The sequence below is a fragment of the Halichoerus grypus genome, chromosome 6 (genome assembly GCF_964656455.1).
Source record: "Halichoerus grypus chromosome 6, mHalGry1.hap1.1, whole genome shotgun sequence".
Lineage (NCBI taxonomy): Eukaryota > Metazoa > Chordata > Mammalia > Carnivora > Phocidae > Halichoerus > Halichoerus grypus.
In genome coordinates, this window is record NC_135717.1 from 13,294,419 (window position 1) to 13,309,725 (window position 15,307).

Here is a 15,307-nt window from a genome sequence, read left to right on the forward strand (position 1 = left end):
CTCAATACTTGTTAATGGCGACACTGAGCTCGTAAGCTTCGTAACTGTGTACCCACCATGCTAAGTAGAATTTATTCTTCTGGACATAAAAATGCACAGGGCTCCCTGTTTCTGGTCCTTAGGGAACAAGTTTCACATCCATCCTGCCTGCTGCCTTCCCAGGCTTTTACCCAGGACTCATTCTTGGTTGACCTAAGGCTCTTCCATTCAGAAAGAGGGAGGCTCCCCCATTGCAGGAAATCATCATTATAATGGGCCTTGTTGCCAAAGCAAGTGAATCACCCTTGAGGGTGGATGGAATTTGCTAAGGTCTCAGGTTTTTCTCTGTCAGTTCTGTCTAGGGACGTATTTGAAAGCTTTGTTACCATGGCACCTAGGCTCTGAGACGGAGCTACGTGAAGAGCAATTTTTGGAGAGAAATAGAGAGATTTCTCCCTGGCTTCCGTTTGAGCCAAGCGGATGAATTGGCTTCTTTTGCTTCAATAATTCTGGAACTGCAAGGCACCCCTGGGGGCGTGGGGCTGAGCGAAGCTCCGATCTTCATCGAAGCATTAATTAGCTTGTACTACACAGTGTGCGGCCAGATTTTTATTTAGCTGGCAGCACTGTTAACACCTAATGAATATGCTGGGCTGTGTTCTCTGGGTAGAGATGGAGTAGCTTTCGGCACCGCCTGGGCAAAGCCACCGTCTAGGGCCGAACAGATAACTCCTGTCCTCGGGTGCCTTCCGATTCGGAGAGTGCGCAGCTGTGACAGATACCCTCCGGGGCTCTGCGGCTTCCTCCACACCCGAGGCCCCACAAAGGCCTTGGGGTGCAGGGAACAGCAATCCAGAACATAAATTGAGTTCGTAGGGTGTCAGGGCGGGGGGGGGGGGAACACACTCCTCCATTTAATCTGCTTTCCTGAGGGAATTTATACTTGTTTATAGGAGCTTAGCCAAAATGCAAGAGGACCAGTTCATTGGTAGTTATTAGTAGTTATTAGTCAGTTCATTGAGGCCCCGTGTATACATCCATTCCGGAAGGTCATCTTTTTCAGTCTAAGCACTATTGGATTTTGCCCCCATGGTAATTTGGTGAAACTTTGAACCGGTGTGTATAATTCACACACACATGTTCAGTTCAGCCACTCTTCAGCTTCCTGTTGGGAATTCATGCCTGACATCAGCTCAGGAGGGGTTATGTCAGGTGAGCCCGGCCAGTCTGGTCTCCAGAGCCGAGCCTGCCACCCCAACAGCACGTCTCCCCCGCGTCGGCTGCACCATAACAAGCCAGCCGGACGCCCTCGGCTCTTAACGAATATCATCCTGCTTCCCAGGCGCGTACCCTGTCTCTCTCTCCTTCTCTCCCTCTCTCCTTTCCCACCTTCTTCCAGGACAAGGAGGATGTGGCTCCTTAAAGAAATACATGTTGTTTAAGGCAGAATATGAAACAGTGGAGGAGATGTGGATGACGGGGAAACCAAAGGAAAGAAGACCACTGACCTTGAACTGAGGTCCCCTTCGGGCAGATAGAGTCCGTTAGCAGATTGTCGGTGTCCACAAATGTAGGAATCAAGTGGCTTGTCCTGGCACCGAAGCTGGAGAGCTGCTTGGAGGACTTGATCGCCCGTAACCTGATGCGGTGCACGGTCCCGGGGCTCCGCAGGGCCCAGAGCCAGGCCACCCAGACGCACCGCTGTGGGACAGCCGCTCCTGAGCCAAGGATTATAAAATGTAGTTTCCAGATCAGTGTTTCTCAAAGTGAAAGACTTGCCCCCCAACACGCTCTGTGAAGAAAGTATCCCGTGGCCAAATGTCCCCCTTTCAGAGAACGAGTGAGCCTGGGATCGTACTAACGGCTCCAGGAAGTGAAGAACCTCGCTTGACACTTTGTGCCTTGGTGTTTGATCCTCCAACTTACTTGGTTACAGAATCACCCCCGACCCCGCCCACCCCCCTTGCGATATTTCTCCATGCTTCGAATACTGTGTGTCCATGTCTTTTCAAAGGAATAACTTCTTTTGGGTGGTGGCCAGCCCCACTTGGAAGAAGGGCATCCCTTCTTTTCTGCTACCTAACAGAAAACATGTCGTCTCCTGGCGTGTTGCCTGGGTGGACTTCAGCCATGTCCTTATTTTAACGTATTCACTCCCATTTTCTCATGGGACCCTCAGGTAGCTAGGAGCCAATTGCGTGATAGGAGTTGGCTTTCTGGGAAGTCTGATTCTGTCATGTTTGACTTTCTAGGTGCTGCACACCCAACCGGGACCCATTTTGGGCCACCCCCCCATCACAGCAACTTCCTTAACCCTGCCGCTCACCTGGGTGAGTTGCCATCGGTGATGGGAAATGACATGTGTGTCTCAGAAAAACCTTGGTTTGCCGCGCTTCCTGGCGAGTTGGCTGTCGTCCTAGATACCTCAGTGGTTACTTAGGGTGATAATGGCGTTCGTGGAGGAGTTTGAACGCCTGCCATCCATCCTCGGGATTCCGGCACCTCTTATACCACAGTCTTAAAGTAGTGGACGTGTGCTCAGTCGTGATCCCGTCGAGGTGACTGATGGCACAGTGGGAAGGAGCCGTGCCCCGGTACCCCGGGGGTCCGCATGTACAGTAGCCTGTTCTTGCCCACTGGGGCAAGATGGTGAGCTCTCGCCCCCGTCCACCTCTGGGAGGTGGAAGGAGAGGCAAGATGACATTACAAGGAGACGTTACGTGCTGTTTCATAATCCCCTCACGCTTCACGGTGAATCTGTCTTTTCCTAGCAAGGATACATGCTTTATTTGTGGCCTCTGTTCTTGGGATATTTTTTTCGAGTGTACAGGCAGGTGTGGGCAAGGGTACACGTGACAACGGGGGTCTTCACAGATGCGCCCTCCCAGTCTCATCACTGGGAGACGTAGTTGAAGATGTCCTCCGATTTGTTCTCACAGAGCCTACAGGGTGCTTTCCCCGAAGCGGGAGGGCAGGGCAGGAGGGCTGGAGCAATGCTCCCCACCCCAGCACAAGAGGAGTGGGGCAAAATGCACACTTCTGGAAAAACAGCTCCTGTAAATATTTTGCCAGTCCAGTGCCCAGACCCGGGCGCAGTGAGACCTTCTGCACGATCAGGGACGGTTCGGGTCCGGGTGTAGAGAGGGCAGGGCTCCCACATCGCCTTCCCACTCCCAGGAAGCTCTTACGCTCCTCACTCAGCCAGTCCTGCAGCCGTTTCCTTCTTCCCGATCTGTTCGCAGAGCCTTTTAACCGTCCATCCACGTTCACTGGCCTCGCAGCTGTTGGTGGTAATGCCTTCGGGGGACTCGGAAATCCTTCAGTTAGTGAGTACCTCTTACTTTTTAAAAATCTGCCTCGGACTGTGTGTCTCCTCTGATCTGTCTATGGCTCAAGACCTTTCTAGCTAAAAGGAAACTGTCCTTGCGGGAAACAGATTAGGTTATATCCGGAGAAGCAGGCCTCGGCGGTGAAGTCAGGGGGAAGGGTGCATTGACGTGGATGGCGGTGTTTCAAAGGAAGCCCGCTCCTGCCGTGTGTTACTGAGCGTCGGGAGAGGTGATGTCATGATGGAGCTCCATGAAGTCGCTTAAGCTCAGTCTCCTCCGTTTCCCATCCCTGCCCTCCAGGACTTTAGCCACAGCTCCCGGTGGAAGGGGAAACCGCTGTGACATTCACCTCACCTTTGGTACTAGTGGCCCTGAGAAAACACAACCAGAAATAGCAGGAAAACAGTACCGGGCTGAGGCTAGCCAAGAGTGGGCAGCGTTTCGTACTCCATATTCTGGGAGGATCGTGTCATTTTCTACTAAAAAGTATCTCGAGTGGGAAAAGAGGTGTAACACCTGCTCATTTTTGAGTCACTGCTCAACCCATTTTCTCTCATGCCGTCCACGTATCATGGTCTCCAGGCACGGGAGGCCTACAGTGCAGCCCTAAGTGTGCCCTCCCAGTCCCGTCCTGCGCGGAGACCTTACCTGTCTGCTCAGGTCAAGGTCACGTCCAGGCTTGATGACACCTGTTTGCGTCCGCTAACGCTGCGGGAAGAGTGGCAGTCCCGTTAGTGGGGTTGTGGGTCGAGGATGAGCTTGAACGCACCTCCGCAGCGAGCATTGTTCATCCGAGTCACCCCCCGAGAGTACCCCCTTCTGCATGCTGGGGGCTTCTGCATGCACCAGACGTGTTCGATCAGGCGCTCTTGACACCTGTCTGGTCCCCTTCCTCTTGACTCCTCCCCTCCCGCCCCATCGCCTTTGGTTAAAGAACAAAAGCTGTGAGCTACCTCTCCAGTGTAGGACGAGCACTCCTCTAATGAATCTGTTAATCTCCTTTCCTTTTCCAGCTCCCCATAATATGTATTCATTTTAACTCTGAGTGCTGTTAAAAGTTTTTTGGTAAGTACCTTCATTACGGCAGATTATATAATTTCTCTTAAACCTTTTTGTTCTCCACTTCACCATTTCAGCACCCAACTCAATGTTCGGCCACAAGGATGGCCCCAGTGTGCAGAACTTTAGCAACCCTCACGAACCCTGGAACCGGCTACACCGAACGCCTCCGTCGTTCCCGACCCCTCCGCCCTGGCTGAAGCCAGGGGAGCTGGAGCGTAGCGCGTCCGCTGCAGCTCATGACAGAGATAGAGATGTAGATAAACGAGACTCATCTGTTAGTAAAGATGACAAAGAAAGGTACGGAAAGAACCCGTTCTCGAGTCCCACTGGGGGAGCCCGCTGTGTGCCCAGGACGGCCGTCCCCCCTCCCCGTCCCAGCCTCGTGCTCCGGCTGGCCCTGTGGCCTCAGCTTCTCGCTCGGCCCGGGCCGGCCCCGCAGTCCCCGAGAGCACCCCCCTCGGCCCCCTAGTGCACCCCACCGTAGGGCTATAATCACAGCGCAGCGAGGACTTCCCGACCAGACGCACATCCGCCCTTAGAACCTCGGAAGACCCTGCAAACATTAGTGTATCCCAGTATAAATCTTTCTCTCCGAGACAGCGAGGTGGAGCTCTGGACCAAACACACACAGCATGAATCAATACCATATTTGCTTTCAAGTTCGTGCAGTCCATTAAATCATCCATAGGTTGTTTTTTTTTTTCCTCTGTCTCTCTCTCTCTCTCTTTTTCTTTTTGTTTGCTTTTAGAAAGTCACGTTTGCATTGTCTCATCATATTTTTCTCAAATTTTGTTCAAACTCCAATCCTGGGCTCACAGATGACAAATAAAATTTTGCTAACCTAGATGCAGAAGAGCGTCAGCAAGCATTTCTGGTGTGGGTTTCTGTTTTGCCAGTGGGTAAATTAATTTGACTAACCATTTTTTTAGCTCTGTACTTGGTAACCCATGCCTATAAAAAGAATCGCCTTAAAGAGGAAAATGTCTTATTTTCTCTGAAGAATGTCACAGGCATTCTTAAGCAAGTATCCCTTTCTGTTTTCTTTCTGTAGGCGATTTTCCTTTTGAACAAACTGCTAAGCAGGGGAAAGACAAGACACGTTTGACAGAAAATCCCTAATAACGCTCTCCTTTGGGTACTTAGGTCTCAAACACGAGCCAAATCTTTCATTTTTCTTTACTGTGTATGGGGCGTGTGTGTGTGCACGCACGCTAGTGATTTAAAAGAATTCAACTTCTCAGACGCTGAATGTGTCAGATTAGTATGTATTCCTCGTAGGTCATCATTCTAACTGATTGCTCTCTTGTAGAAGAAAAAGACACATTTTTCCTTCAAGACAGTATGTTAAAACTCTTAGCCAGTGGGAGGACCACTTAATGTCGTTCAGCTCTCTGCGGTAAACCACCACAGTGAGGTGGGCCTCGCCTGGACCGGGAGCTTTCTTTGGGCAGCCCGTCACTGACGAGAAGACGATGTGGCAGCAAACCTTTTCACATCTTTCTTCATGGAGTCAAAATGGCCTTTGGATTCAAGTCCAGAAACTTAATAAAACACACTCTTTTTTATTCTTACTTTTTGAAGATGCTCCTCTTCTTAGCCTTGCGTGTTGGCTAGAAACCAAATTTGTAGGGGAACCCTCCTTGATTCTCTCGCCGCGGCCACCCTCACCTTGTGAGCTGCCAAGCCAACCAGGCGCCTTGCTCCTCACCTCGGCCCCGTCTGTCTTGGGGCTGCCCCTGCCACGTGCCCGATCCTGTCTTCCCTCGTCCCGTCTGCCTTGTGGTCATTCCGTGCTCAGTGTCTTCTGCCCCAGACTCTTCAGCCCCCATCCCAAACAGGTCCCTAAGATTCTTCTTCCACATTTCCATTCCCAGATTCTCTTAAAATTGTTCTCCATTTGTCCCCTGAGGCCTTGGGACCCCCCTTTTCCTACTGTCTTTTCTCCATCTTCTCGGATTACGGCCTTCTTGTCCTTCCTGAGGTAAAAGCCCTGTTTGCCACCCACGAGCCCTGAACTTGTGGTTTCCCTTCAGAGCCCCCTCACGTGCTGCACTTCGGAGGATGCTCTGAATCTGCATCCTTGACTCTGAGACGGGTCGCTCGTCCTGATGTCCGGAGATTGAAGCTCCCATCATGTTCACGTCAGACCCTTCCTCCCCATGTCTCGGCTATCACGAAGGTGGAAGAAAGGTCGTCTTCGTGTTCAGGCTGCTCAGGCTTTCTTCTTAACACTGAATGATCCTAGGATTCTAGACAGGCGGGCTGTATCGCCACATCACTGTTGCTGACCACATTGGTCCACGTCCACTTGCCGAAAGCTCTTCATCTGTGGTCTTGATGGAGGCATGTGGATCTTACATACAGAGAATTATTTCCTGCTCAGGCCCTCCCGCTCCCCTCACCCCTAGCACTTCACCCCTGTAGAGCTTCCTCTAAAATCTAGGTGAATAGGCTCAGGGTGGCTGGCTCTGCCGTATGAAGGGCCCATCCAGCGGCCTCGGTGACCCCGGGAGCCAGACCCGAGCCCGTCCTTCTCACACCACCATTTCATCGGCAGCCCCTTGCCAGGCCGGCAGCCCCGTTTCACTTGCTTCTCTGTTTCCCTCTCTCTCTCTCTCTCTCTCTCTCTTCCTCAGGGAAAGCGTTGAGAAAAGACACTCCAGCCACCCTTCACCAGCACCTATCCTCCCGGTGAGCACCCTGGGACATAACCGTAGCTCCACTGAACAGATCAGGGGTCATTTGAACACTGAGGCTCGCGAGAAAGACAAATCCAAAGAGAGGGAGAGAGACCACTCGGAATCCCGCAAGGACCTGACCGCCGACGAGCACAAGGCGAAGGAGGGCCACCTGCCCGAGAAGGACGGCCACGGCCACGAGGGGCGAGCCATGGGCGAAGAGGCCAAGCAGCTGGCCCGGGTGCCATCGCCCTACGTGCGGACCCCCGTCGTGGAGAGCGCCAGGCCCAACAGCACCTCGAGCCGCGAGGCCGAGCCACGCAAGAGCGAGCCGGCCTACGAGAACCCCAAGAAGAGCTCGGAGGTCAAGGTGAAGGAGGAGCGCAAAGAAGACCACGACCTGCCTCCGGAGGCCCCGCAGACCCACCGGTCTTCGGAGGCGCCTCCTCCAAACTCCTCGTCCAGTGTGCACCCGGGGCCCCTGGCATCGATGCCCATGACGGTGGGGGTGACGGGCATTCACCCCATGAACAGCATCAGCAGCCTGGACAGGACTCGCATGATGACTCCTTTCATGGGCATCAGTCCCATCCCGGGCGGAGAGCGGTTCCCGTACCCTTCTTTCCATTGGGACCCCATACGGGACCCTTTGAGGGATCCCTACCGAGAACTTGACATTCACCGGAGAGACCCGCTGGGCAGGGACTTCCTGCTAAGGAACGACCCTCTCCACCGTCTCTCGACTCCCCGGCTGTACGAAGCCGATCGCTCCTTCAGGGACAGGGAGCCTCACGATTACAACCATCACCACCACCACCACCACCACCCTCTGTCCGTGGACCCTCGGCGGGAACACGAGCGCGGGGCGCACCTGGACGAGCGGGAGCGCTTGCACATGCTCAGAGAAGACTATGAGCACACGCGGCTCCACTCGGTGCACCCCGCCTCCCTGGACGGCCACCTGCCGCACCCCGGCCTCATCACCCCAGGGCTCCCCAGCATGCACTACCCCCGGATCAGCCCCACAGCGGGGCACCAGAACGGACTGCTCAACAAGACCCCTCCGACGGCCGCGCTCAGCGCACCCCCGCCGCTCATCTCCACGCTGGGGGGCCGCCCCGTCTCGCCCCGAAGGACTACTCCTCTGTCAGCAGAGATGAGGGAGAGGCCTCCTTCCCACACTCTGAAGGATATTGAAGCTCGGTAAGGAGAGAAGGACCCGAGAGAGGAAGGAGAAGCTCTACACCGACACGACGCAGACTTGAGAGAGAGAGAGAGAGAGAGAACGGACCACTACCACAGACTGGGGGCCACGCGCCCCTGCCTCCTCCCCTTGTAAAAAATGTATAGACTCAGTGCAGATTTTGAAATGGTTTTTGTATATTATATGTTGAAATTTTTCAGATCTTTTAGCCAAGTCCTATGTTCTCATGTCCCCAACTCTTTTGGTTTCTCGTATAAAACTTTTTTGATTTGAACCAAAACAGTGAAGATGACAGACACACACCGACGCGGCAGTAACTGGGGAGAAAGCAACAGCAGGTGCGCACGAGGCAGCGTGCGGGGCTCCTTCGGAAAGAAGGGAAGGCCGTGTACATAGTTATGTAAAAAAAAAACAAAACAAAAAAAACATTGCTTCGTGAGCTAATGGTTCATATATGCAAAGGGTAAGATGAAAGCTTTACTTTGTACAAATGTAAATAGATAAAGAGTAAGTAACATAATACATTAATACTTCTTAAAATGTGCTATTTGCAAACTTAATATGAGCGAGCGCGGTCGGCTGTGGCTGTGTTCCCATATATCGTTCTAGACAGCTAAACCCTTCAACTATGCAATGAATGTTAGGGCTTCTCTCGAAAGCCCTCCTGACTCAAAGGAGCCTTTTCAAATCCATTTACAACATACTTAAGGTCATATTTTCCCTGAACAAGCGCTTACGTGATATGACTCTGTTTTCCTTGCTTGTTTTTCCAAACGGAGGAACCTCCTATTTTGCAAATCGGACCCCAGGCTGAAAACTTGGCTTCCGAAGTTGTCGCTTGTGGGCCGCGGTGGTGGGGGGTGGGGTGGGGAGGGGAGGGGGGGCAGACCAAGGGCAGGACAGCCAGTGCCAGGGGAGGATGGGAGTTGTCAGATGCCAAAATCAGGGGACACACAGACAGGCCGCCAAGCATCTCGTCACCATCAGTCACGTGATTTCACACACACCTCATGTGGGAGCCATGCTTTTTTTTTAGTGTGTCCTAGTCCCTATCTGTACACACCCTCCTCGTTTGGTAACGAGAGGTGGTTACACCCAAACAAATCCTGAAAGAAAGCTTCGCGTTTTCTCAGATGATGGATATGTTTTTCACTGTCCTCGGTAACTGGTGGATCGAAGGCGGCGCATCTGCTCATGTGGCTTGCTGGGCTCCCATTGGTAAGAAAGTCTGGGAAGAGCCGCAACAGGTCGATGGGGCGCCGCCATGGAGAGTCCCAGAGGGCGAACAGCGGCGGAGACAAAAGTCTTGTGTGTGCGTGTGGTTTTTAAGTTCGCATCAACCTTAATGTGTCTTCATAATACTTTTATAATACATTAAGCCTCTTGTCTACATATTTGGAGAGAATATGACTTTACTAGCAGAGAAATAACACTATATCTTGTCTACTGGACTGTAAAATATATGTATGAAATAAAATTAGTTCCATTGGGTCTTCTAGTATATTAAAGTGCTATCTGATGTTGTTATCCTGTTTTTGCAAAAAAGACAAAAAAAGTTAACTACAGACCATTGTTTCTAATAAGCAGAGAGATCTATTTTAGTAGTAAACTGAAGGTTTAGTGGTGAGCTTCAGATTTTGTGAACTCCAGATGTTGTGCAGTGGTTATTTTGTTTTGTTTTGTTTTTGTTTTTGTTTGTTTGGTTTTTTTGTTTTTTCGTTTTTTTTTTTTTTTTAAAGACAACAACTTAAAAAGAAAAAAAAAATCCGAGGGATATGAACACTGGAACTGTAGTGGTAGTTTTCAGTATTGTAAAGAGATTGTTCTATACAGAACTTTTTGCTGTTTATCCTGTATGTAATAAAGTCCTTTCTAGACCCTATGTGAAAAGACACGTGAAAACCGACTGACTCTTCAGCATGTTCTCATCGGTGGAGCCTTCTTGTGTAATGTAAACTGTGCCATGTTATTAAAAAATGTGAACCAAGCTTCCAGCTGCTTGTGTGTGTGCGATGGCCATCATTACCTTAGGGAAGAAGCCACACTTGCAAGACCGGGCTCTCGGAAAGACACGTCTTGAACCCAGCCCGAGCGAGGACGCCAGGCTGACCTGCGGGGGCCGGTTGCCCTACCTAAAGCGGTTAGCGACCCGCCGATTCGTTTCTGTAAACCTTTGTGCCCCGCACCATCAGTTGTGAATCTTACGTTCTTTTCATTTTTTTATTTCTGGGATGGTCTGAGCAAAACACTGTTCAGTCACGGGAAGGGACTTGTGGATCTTGCAGGTGATGGGGGGGGCGTGGCGGGGAGGGGGGGACAGGCCCGCCTCAGAGCTCCGCAATTCACTTCATCCGCGCTGATGACACATCTGATTTTGGGGCCTTTGACGACAGTCTTTGCTTGCTCGTTCCTTGGCGTTTCAGTCTGTGGACTCGGTCAGTTGTATGTTACTTCCAGACCTTCCCGGTATTTTCTTCCTGTCTCTGCTTTTCTCTGTGTCTCATTGAATGACCTGGCCTCTCCCCCATCGGTTTGCAGACGTGACTGCCCCCCACCCCGCCCCGTCCTCTAAAATCTGTTGTTTTTTCAAGATGTAAAAAACTGTTCATTTTTCTTGTGTCGACCTCATGAAACTGCTGTTTGGATGAGACTTGTTTGGATTGGTGTTTGTTCTCTTTCGGGGAAGGCACGGAAGCGGCCCAGGTTAGCGGGATGCAGACAGCTGCTGTCCGGGGCTTAGACGCAGAAGTGACCAGCAACGTGGGCTCGGCGTTTGTGGCCGGGGAGCACCGTGGACTCCCCCACACGGGGGGCGGCGGGGCACGGGGAGACCGTGCTGGTCAAGGGACCCAGGCTTGCAGGCCTGGAAAGCTGATGGTGGGCAGAGCCATAGAGACCCACTTCTCTCAGCTCTGCTCTCCCGTTAACGCCCGCCTCCCAGACTGGAGAACATAACTGGGAGAAAAACGAGTGGATCGGAAAACACGACAAACAGTGTTTTCCCAAATCAGGCAGTTCTCGGGACCCTGCCCCACGCCCGCCCCAAGCTCTGCGGCATCTTGATGTGCGAGCCTGGCAGGCCTCCCTGCCTCCCACTCACTGTGCACCATGCCCGGCCCATCTGCAATGTCAGAACGTAGAAGAGTCAAACTCTCAAAATCAGTCATGGTATCGAATCCCTGGGGCTCTCTTCATCTCCACCTTTGCATATTTTCCCTCTAATTACGTTCAGCATCCCGGCATTGATGGGGACTAGCACCAATTTGATTTCCTGCTAACCTATAGACGCTCCAATTATCTCCACCGTCTTTGACTGACAGTGATCTTGGTACCCTTCTAATGGTACATGACAAGTAAAGTAGCGAATATAATGATGCAATAATTACCATTTTGGATGGATATTCGCAACAGCGTTCCCTGTTTATCTTCCTTCTGCCTCAATCAAGGTGGAGGAGAGGAAATCAGATGTGACTGTTGATGTTGCGTACGTTCCTAGCATAAGAAGCCGCATGGGACGGGATTTGGCTCTTCGGCGGGGGGTGTTCAAGACCTTCTTGGGAGCATGGGTCCACGCCGAAGACCCCACGAGGCCTCCGCGGCATTGAAATCAATCAGCCGAAGGAAAACGGGTCAGTAAAGGTGACGTGGGCTCTTGCACGTTCTTTTTGTAAACTTCCCATCATATTGTCCTATAAAGTTCGGAGCGATTTCTTGGACATTGGGAAGTTTTCTTTTAGTAGAATAGGGCTTTTTATTGGATAGGAAATCACATCCTCAAAGACAGTCCCACACCGTGACCTGCTGGCCGGCCTAACTTTGGCCTTCGGGCAAGTTCAAAGCAAGGGTGTAGCATCTCACCTTCCAGCTGCTGAAAGCTTCCGCTAAGGAGCTTGGACGAGGAGTCAGGGAGCCCCGCAGCCGCCCCTGGGCCTTCCGCTCGCAGTGACCCCGAATCACAGCCTCTCTGGAACCATTTCTTAACATATAAAATGAGACCTTCTGAACATAGCGAGGCCTAAAGACATGCAGGTTGTGAGCCCAGTGTACCCCGGCTTGACTCGAGTTGTGGGGAGTGCAGGCCCAGAGCCGGTAGAAAGTATAGACTGGATAGAGAACGGCCCACACAAAAGACAAAGTCACCTTACTTATTTTTTTGCAAACTCAGTCCCAATTACAGTGTCCTAGAAATTCTTGCCGAATTTGGCGGGACCCAAACAGAGTGGGTTGGTGGCTCCGTGGTTCCTGACTCAGCCCCAGTGTTTCTCGCCCGGCCTGGGGAGGGGAGCTAGGGCAGGGTCACTGGGGTCTCGACCCACTCTCCTACCCAAAGCGCTCCCTGACTCTCCGAGGGACACAAGCTGGAGTTCAGCCTCTGAGCCTGCATTTGGAGACGGCATGGCCCAGAAGAGCACGGGACCAGAAGCCTTCAGAGCCCACACTCACGTCCCAGGCGGGCACAGGCTGGGGGACCGACAGGCCTCTGTTTCCTCTTCTGTAACTTGAATGTGTCGGCTGATGATACTTAAGGCTCTTCAAGCTCTGTTTGGATTCTGTATCTATGTTGGGCCTCGGGTTCCTTTTTAAACCTTCATTTGCCCCACTCCCGGTGCGTCTTGGCAACTTCTCTGTTGGTCGGCAGGGTCTCTCCCCTCTCCCCAAAAGGCCCCGGGGTCAGAATCTGAGCCACCTGCAAGGTCAGACTCAGCCACCTCCAGAACGCGTGCCCCGAGCGCTTCCTTTCACACTGACCCCTCCTTCTGGAGGCTTCCCCTCAGCCCTTCCTGTTCTGGGGGACCTTAGGCCTCATCTTCTCTGCTGTCCCCTAGGGCAGGGCCTGAACGGTGTGTGTCCAGGGAAGGCCCTGTGCTTGATGCCCCAGGCCGGGGCGAACCCCATGACTGCACAGCCCTGGCCCGCACACACCTTTCCCACGTACGTCACCGTGCGGTACCCCCACAAACCATAAGCCTGAAGCAGGTTTGATTGAATACCCTTGTGAGGTATTCAATGAGGTCCTTCTTTTTTTTATTCCATTCTCTTCTAATTCATTGTGTGTGTGTTTTTTTTTAACGTGGCTACAACCCACTACCTCATCCTGCGCCTTTGGGAATCACAGGTCTCAGTCCCTAGTTTGAAAATAAGATCATGGAAGGACTCATCCAGGTTTTAAAGGATGCTAAGACACTGGGCTGAGGAGCAAGGCCGGGCTGTCTTGTCCCGCAGCTGTTCCCTCTCCCTAAACCACCCTTCACGCGGCTGCCGGCTCTGTTCACAGGGGTCCTGGGTTCCAGAGCCGTCCCAGACGTCAAGAGGTCACCAGGGCGGAGCCCGGACTCCCCACCTGGCCCTGGCTGGGAGCCTGGCGGCTTCACCTCCCCGTGCCTTCCCCCAGCTCACACCGGCCCCTCTGTGTCTTTGTTCCCGCCGCTGTCTCTTCATCTGCTACAAGGAGGTTCACTTCAAAGGCCTTCGCCTCCAGGAAGCCTCCCCTGACTGCCCTGCGTCCCCCATCATAGTTAATTGCCTAGGCTAGTGTTTCTCAAAGTGTGGTCCCTGGACCAGCAGCAGCGCTACCTGGGAACTTGTGAGAAATACTAAGTCTCAGCCCCCTCCCTCCAACCTCCTGAATCTGAAACTCTGAGGCCCGGTGACGTGTGTTTGACCCAGCCCTCCAGGTGGTTCTGACGCATAATCAAGTGTGAGAACCAACTGGATCAGACCATGGGAAGAGGTCAAGGGGGAAAGTTCTAGCCAAAAGCTGCCGAAAGAACCATCGGGTAACAGAAAATGATCCCAGAGGAGAAGCTGTGTTCTCTCTGACTTTCCAGCCTGATCCATGATCCTGCTGGATCACAGAGAGGTCGTAACCCTGTTTGAGCCAGAAAAGGCATTTTCGGCTTCCTGATTCCTCACTTGGTGTGCTGTCGCTAATTCATGTGTCCCTAACAGCATGAACGAAGCAGGGAGGCTTGCCTCCCCTTAGCAGTGACACAGCCGCCCCGTTCTAATGCTTTTAACATGCATTATCTCCCCTGGATGTTTTCAAAGGCCTTACAAGGTACAACCCCGATCGGACAAGTAAGAAAGCAAGGCCCAGACAGATGAAGTAATTTGCCCGCATGCGGGTGCATCACCTAGATCCAAACCCAGGCAGTCCCCCGCGAGAGCCTGCACCATAACCTGGTCACCACGGAGAAAAGGCGTCCTGAGTTAATGACACGTAGAAAAAACAATTGCAGGGACATCGTTTACCCCTTAACACTTCCTTGTAATGAGGCCCATAGAGATTCCGGGGGCTGCACACTGGTTGCCTGAAATAAAAGGGAGGGAGGAGAGAGAGAGGGAGGGAGGGGAGGAGGAGAGAGAGAGGAAGGGAGGGAGGGAGGGAGGGAGGAAGGGAGGGAGGGAGGGAGGGAGGGAGGGAGGAAGGAAGGACCGGAGGGAGGAAGGAAGGAGGGGAGGAAGGAAGGGAGGGAGGGAGGGAGGGAGGGAGGGAGGACCGGAGGGAGGAAGGAAGGAGGGGAGGAAGGAAGGAGGGGAGGAAGGGAGGGAGGGAGGGAGGGAGGAAGGGAGGGAGGGAGGGAGGGAGGGAGGAAGGGAGGGAGGGAGGGAGGGAGGGAGGGAGGGAGGACCGGAGGGAGGAAGGAAGGAGGGAAGGAAAGAAGGAAGGGAGGGAGGGAGGAAGGAAGGGAGGGAGGGAGGGAGGGAGGGAGGGAGGAAGGAAGGAAGGGAGGGAGGGAGGGAGGGGGGGAGGGAGGGAGGAAGGAAGGGAGGGAGGGAGGGAGGAAGGAAGGGAGGGAGGGAGGGAGGGAGGGAGGGAGGGAGGGAGGACCGGAGGGAGGAAGGAAGGAGGGGAGGAAGGAAGGGAGGGAGGGAGGAAGGAAGGAAGGAAGGGAGGGAGGGAGGGAGGGAGGGAGGAAGGGAGGGAGGGAGGGAGGGAGGGAGGAAGGAAGGGAGGAAGGAAGGGAGGGAGGGAGGGAGGGAGGGAGGGAGGGAGGACCGGAGGGAGGAAGGAAGGAGGGAAGGAAGGAAGGAAGGGAGGGAGGGAGGGAGGG

At 53.0% G+C, this 15,307-nt stretch overlaps 1 protein-coding gene across 7 annotated transcripts in view; it reads left to right on the forward strand.

Annotated features, from left to right (window-relative positions):
• AUTS2 (activator of transcription and developmental regulator AUTS2) overlaps positions 1-10,239 on the forward strand; it is a 1,103,469-nt gene extending 1,093,230 nt beyond the window's left edge. For all 7 annotated transcript variants that reach the window (XM_078074510.1, XM_078074507.1, XM_078074506.1 and 4 more), the window contains 4 exons: positions 2,232-2,309; positions 3,222-3,305; positions 4,445-4,667; positions 7,007-10,239. In XM_078074510.1, coding sequence (XP_077930636.1) covers positions 2,232-2,309; positions 3,222-3,305; positions 4,445-4,667; positions 7,007-8,255 — 1,634 coding nt within the window. In that variant the 3' untranslated portion in view covers positions 8,256-10,239. The remainder of the gene's footprint in view (positions 1-2,231; positions 2,310-3,221; positions 3,306-4,444; positions 4,668-7,006) is intronic.
• The last annotated feature ends 5,068 nt before the right edge of the window (positions 10,240-15,307 follow it).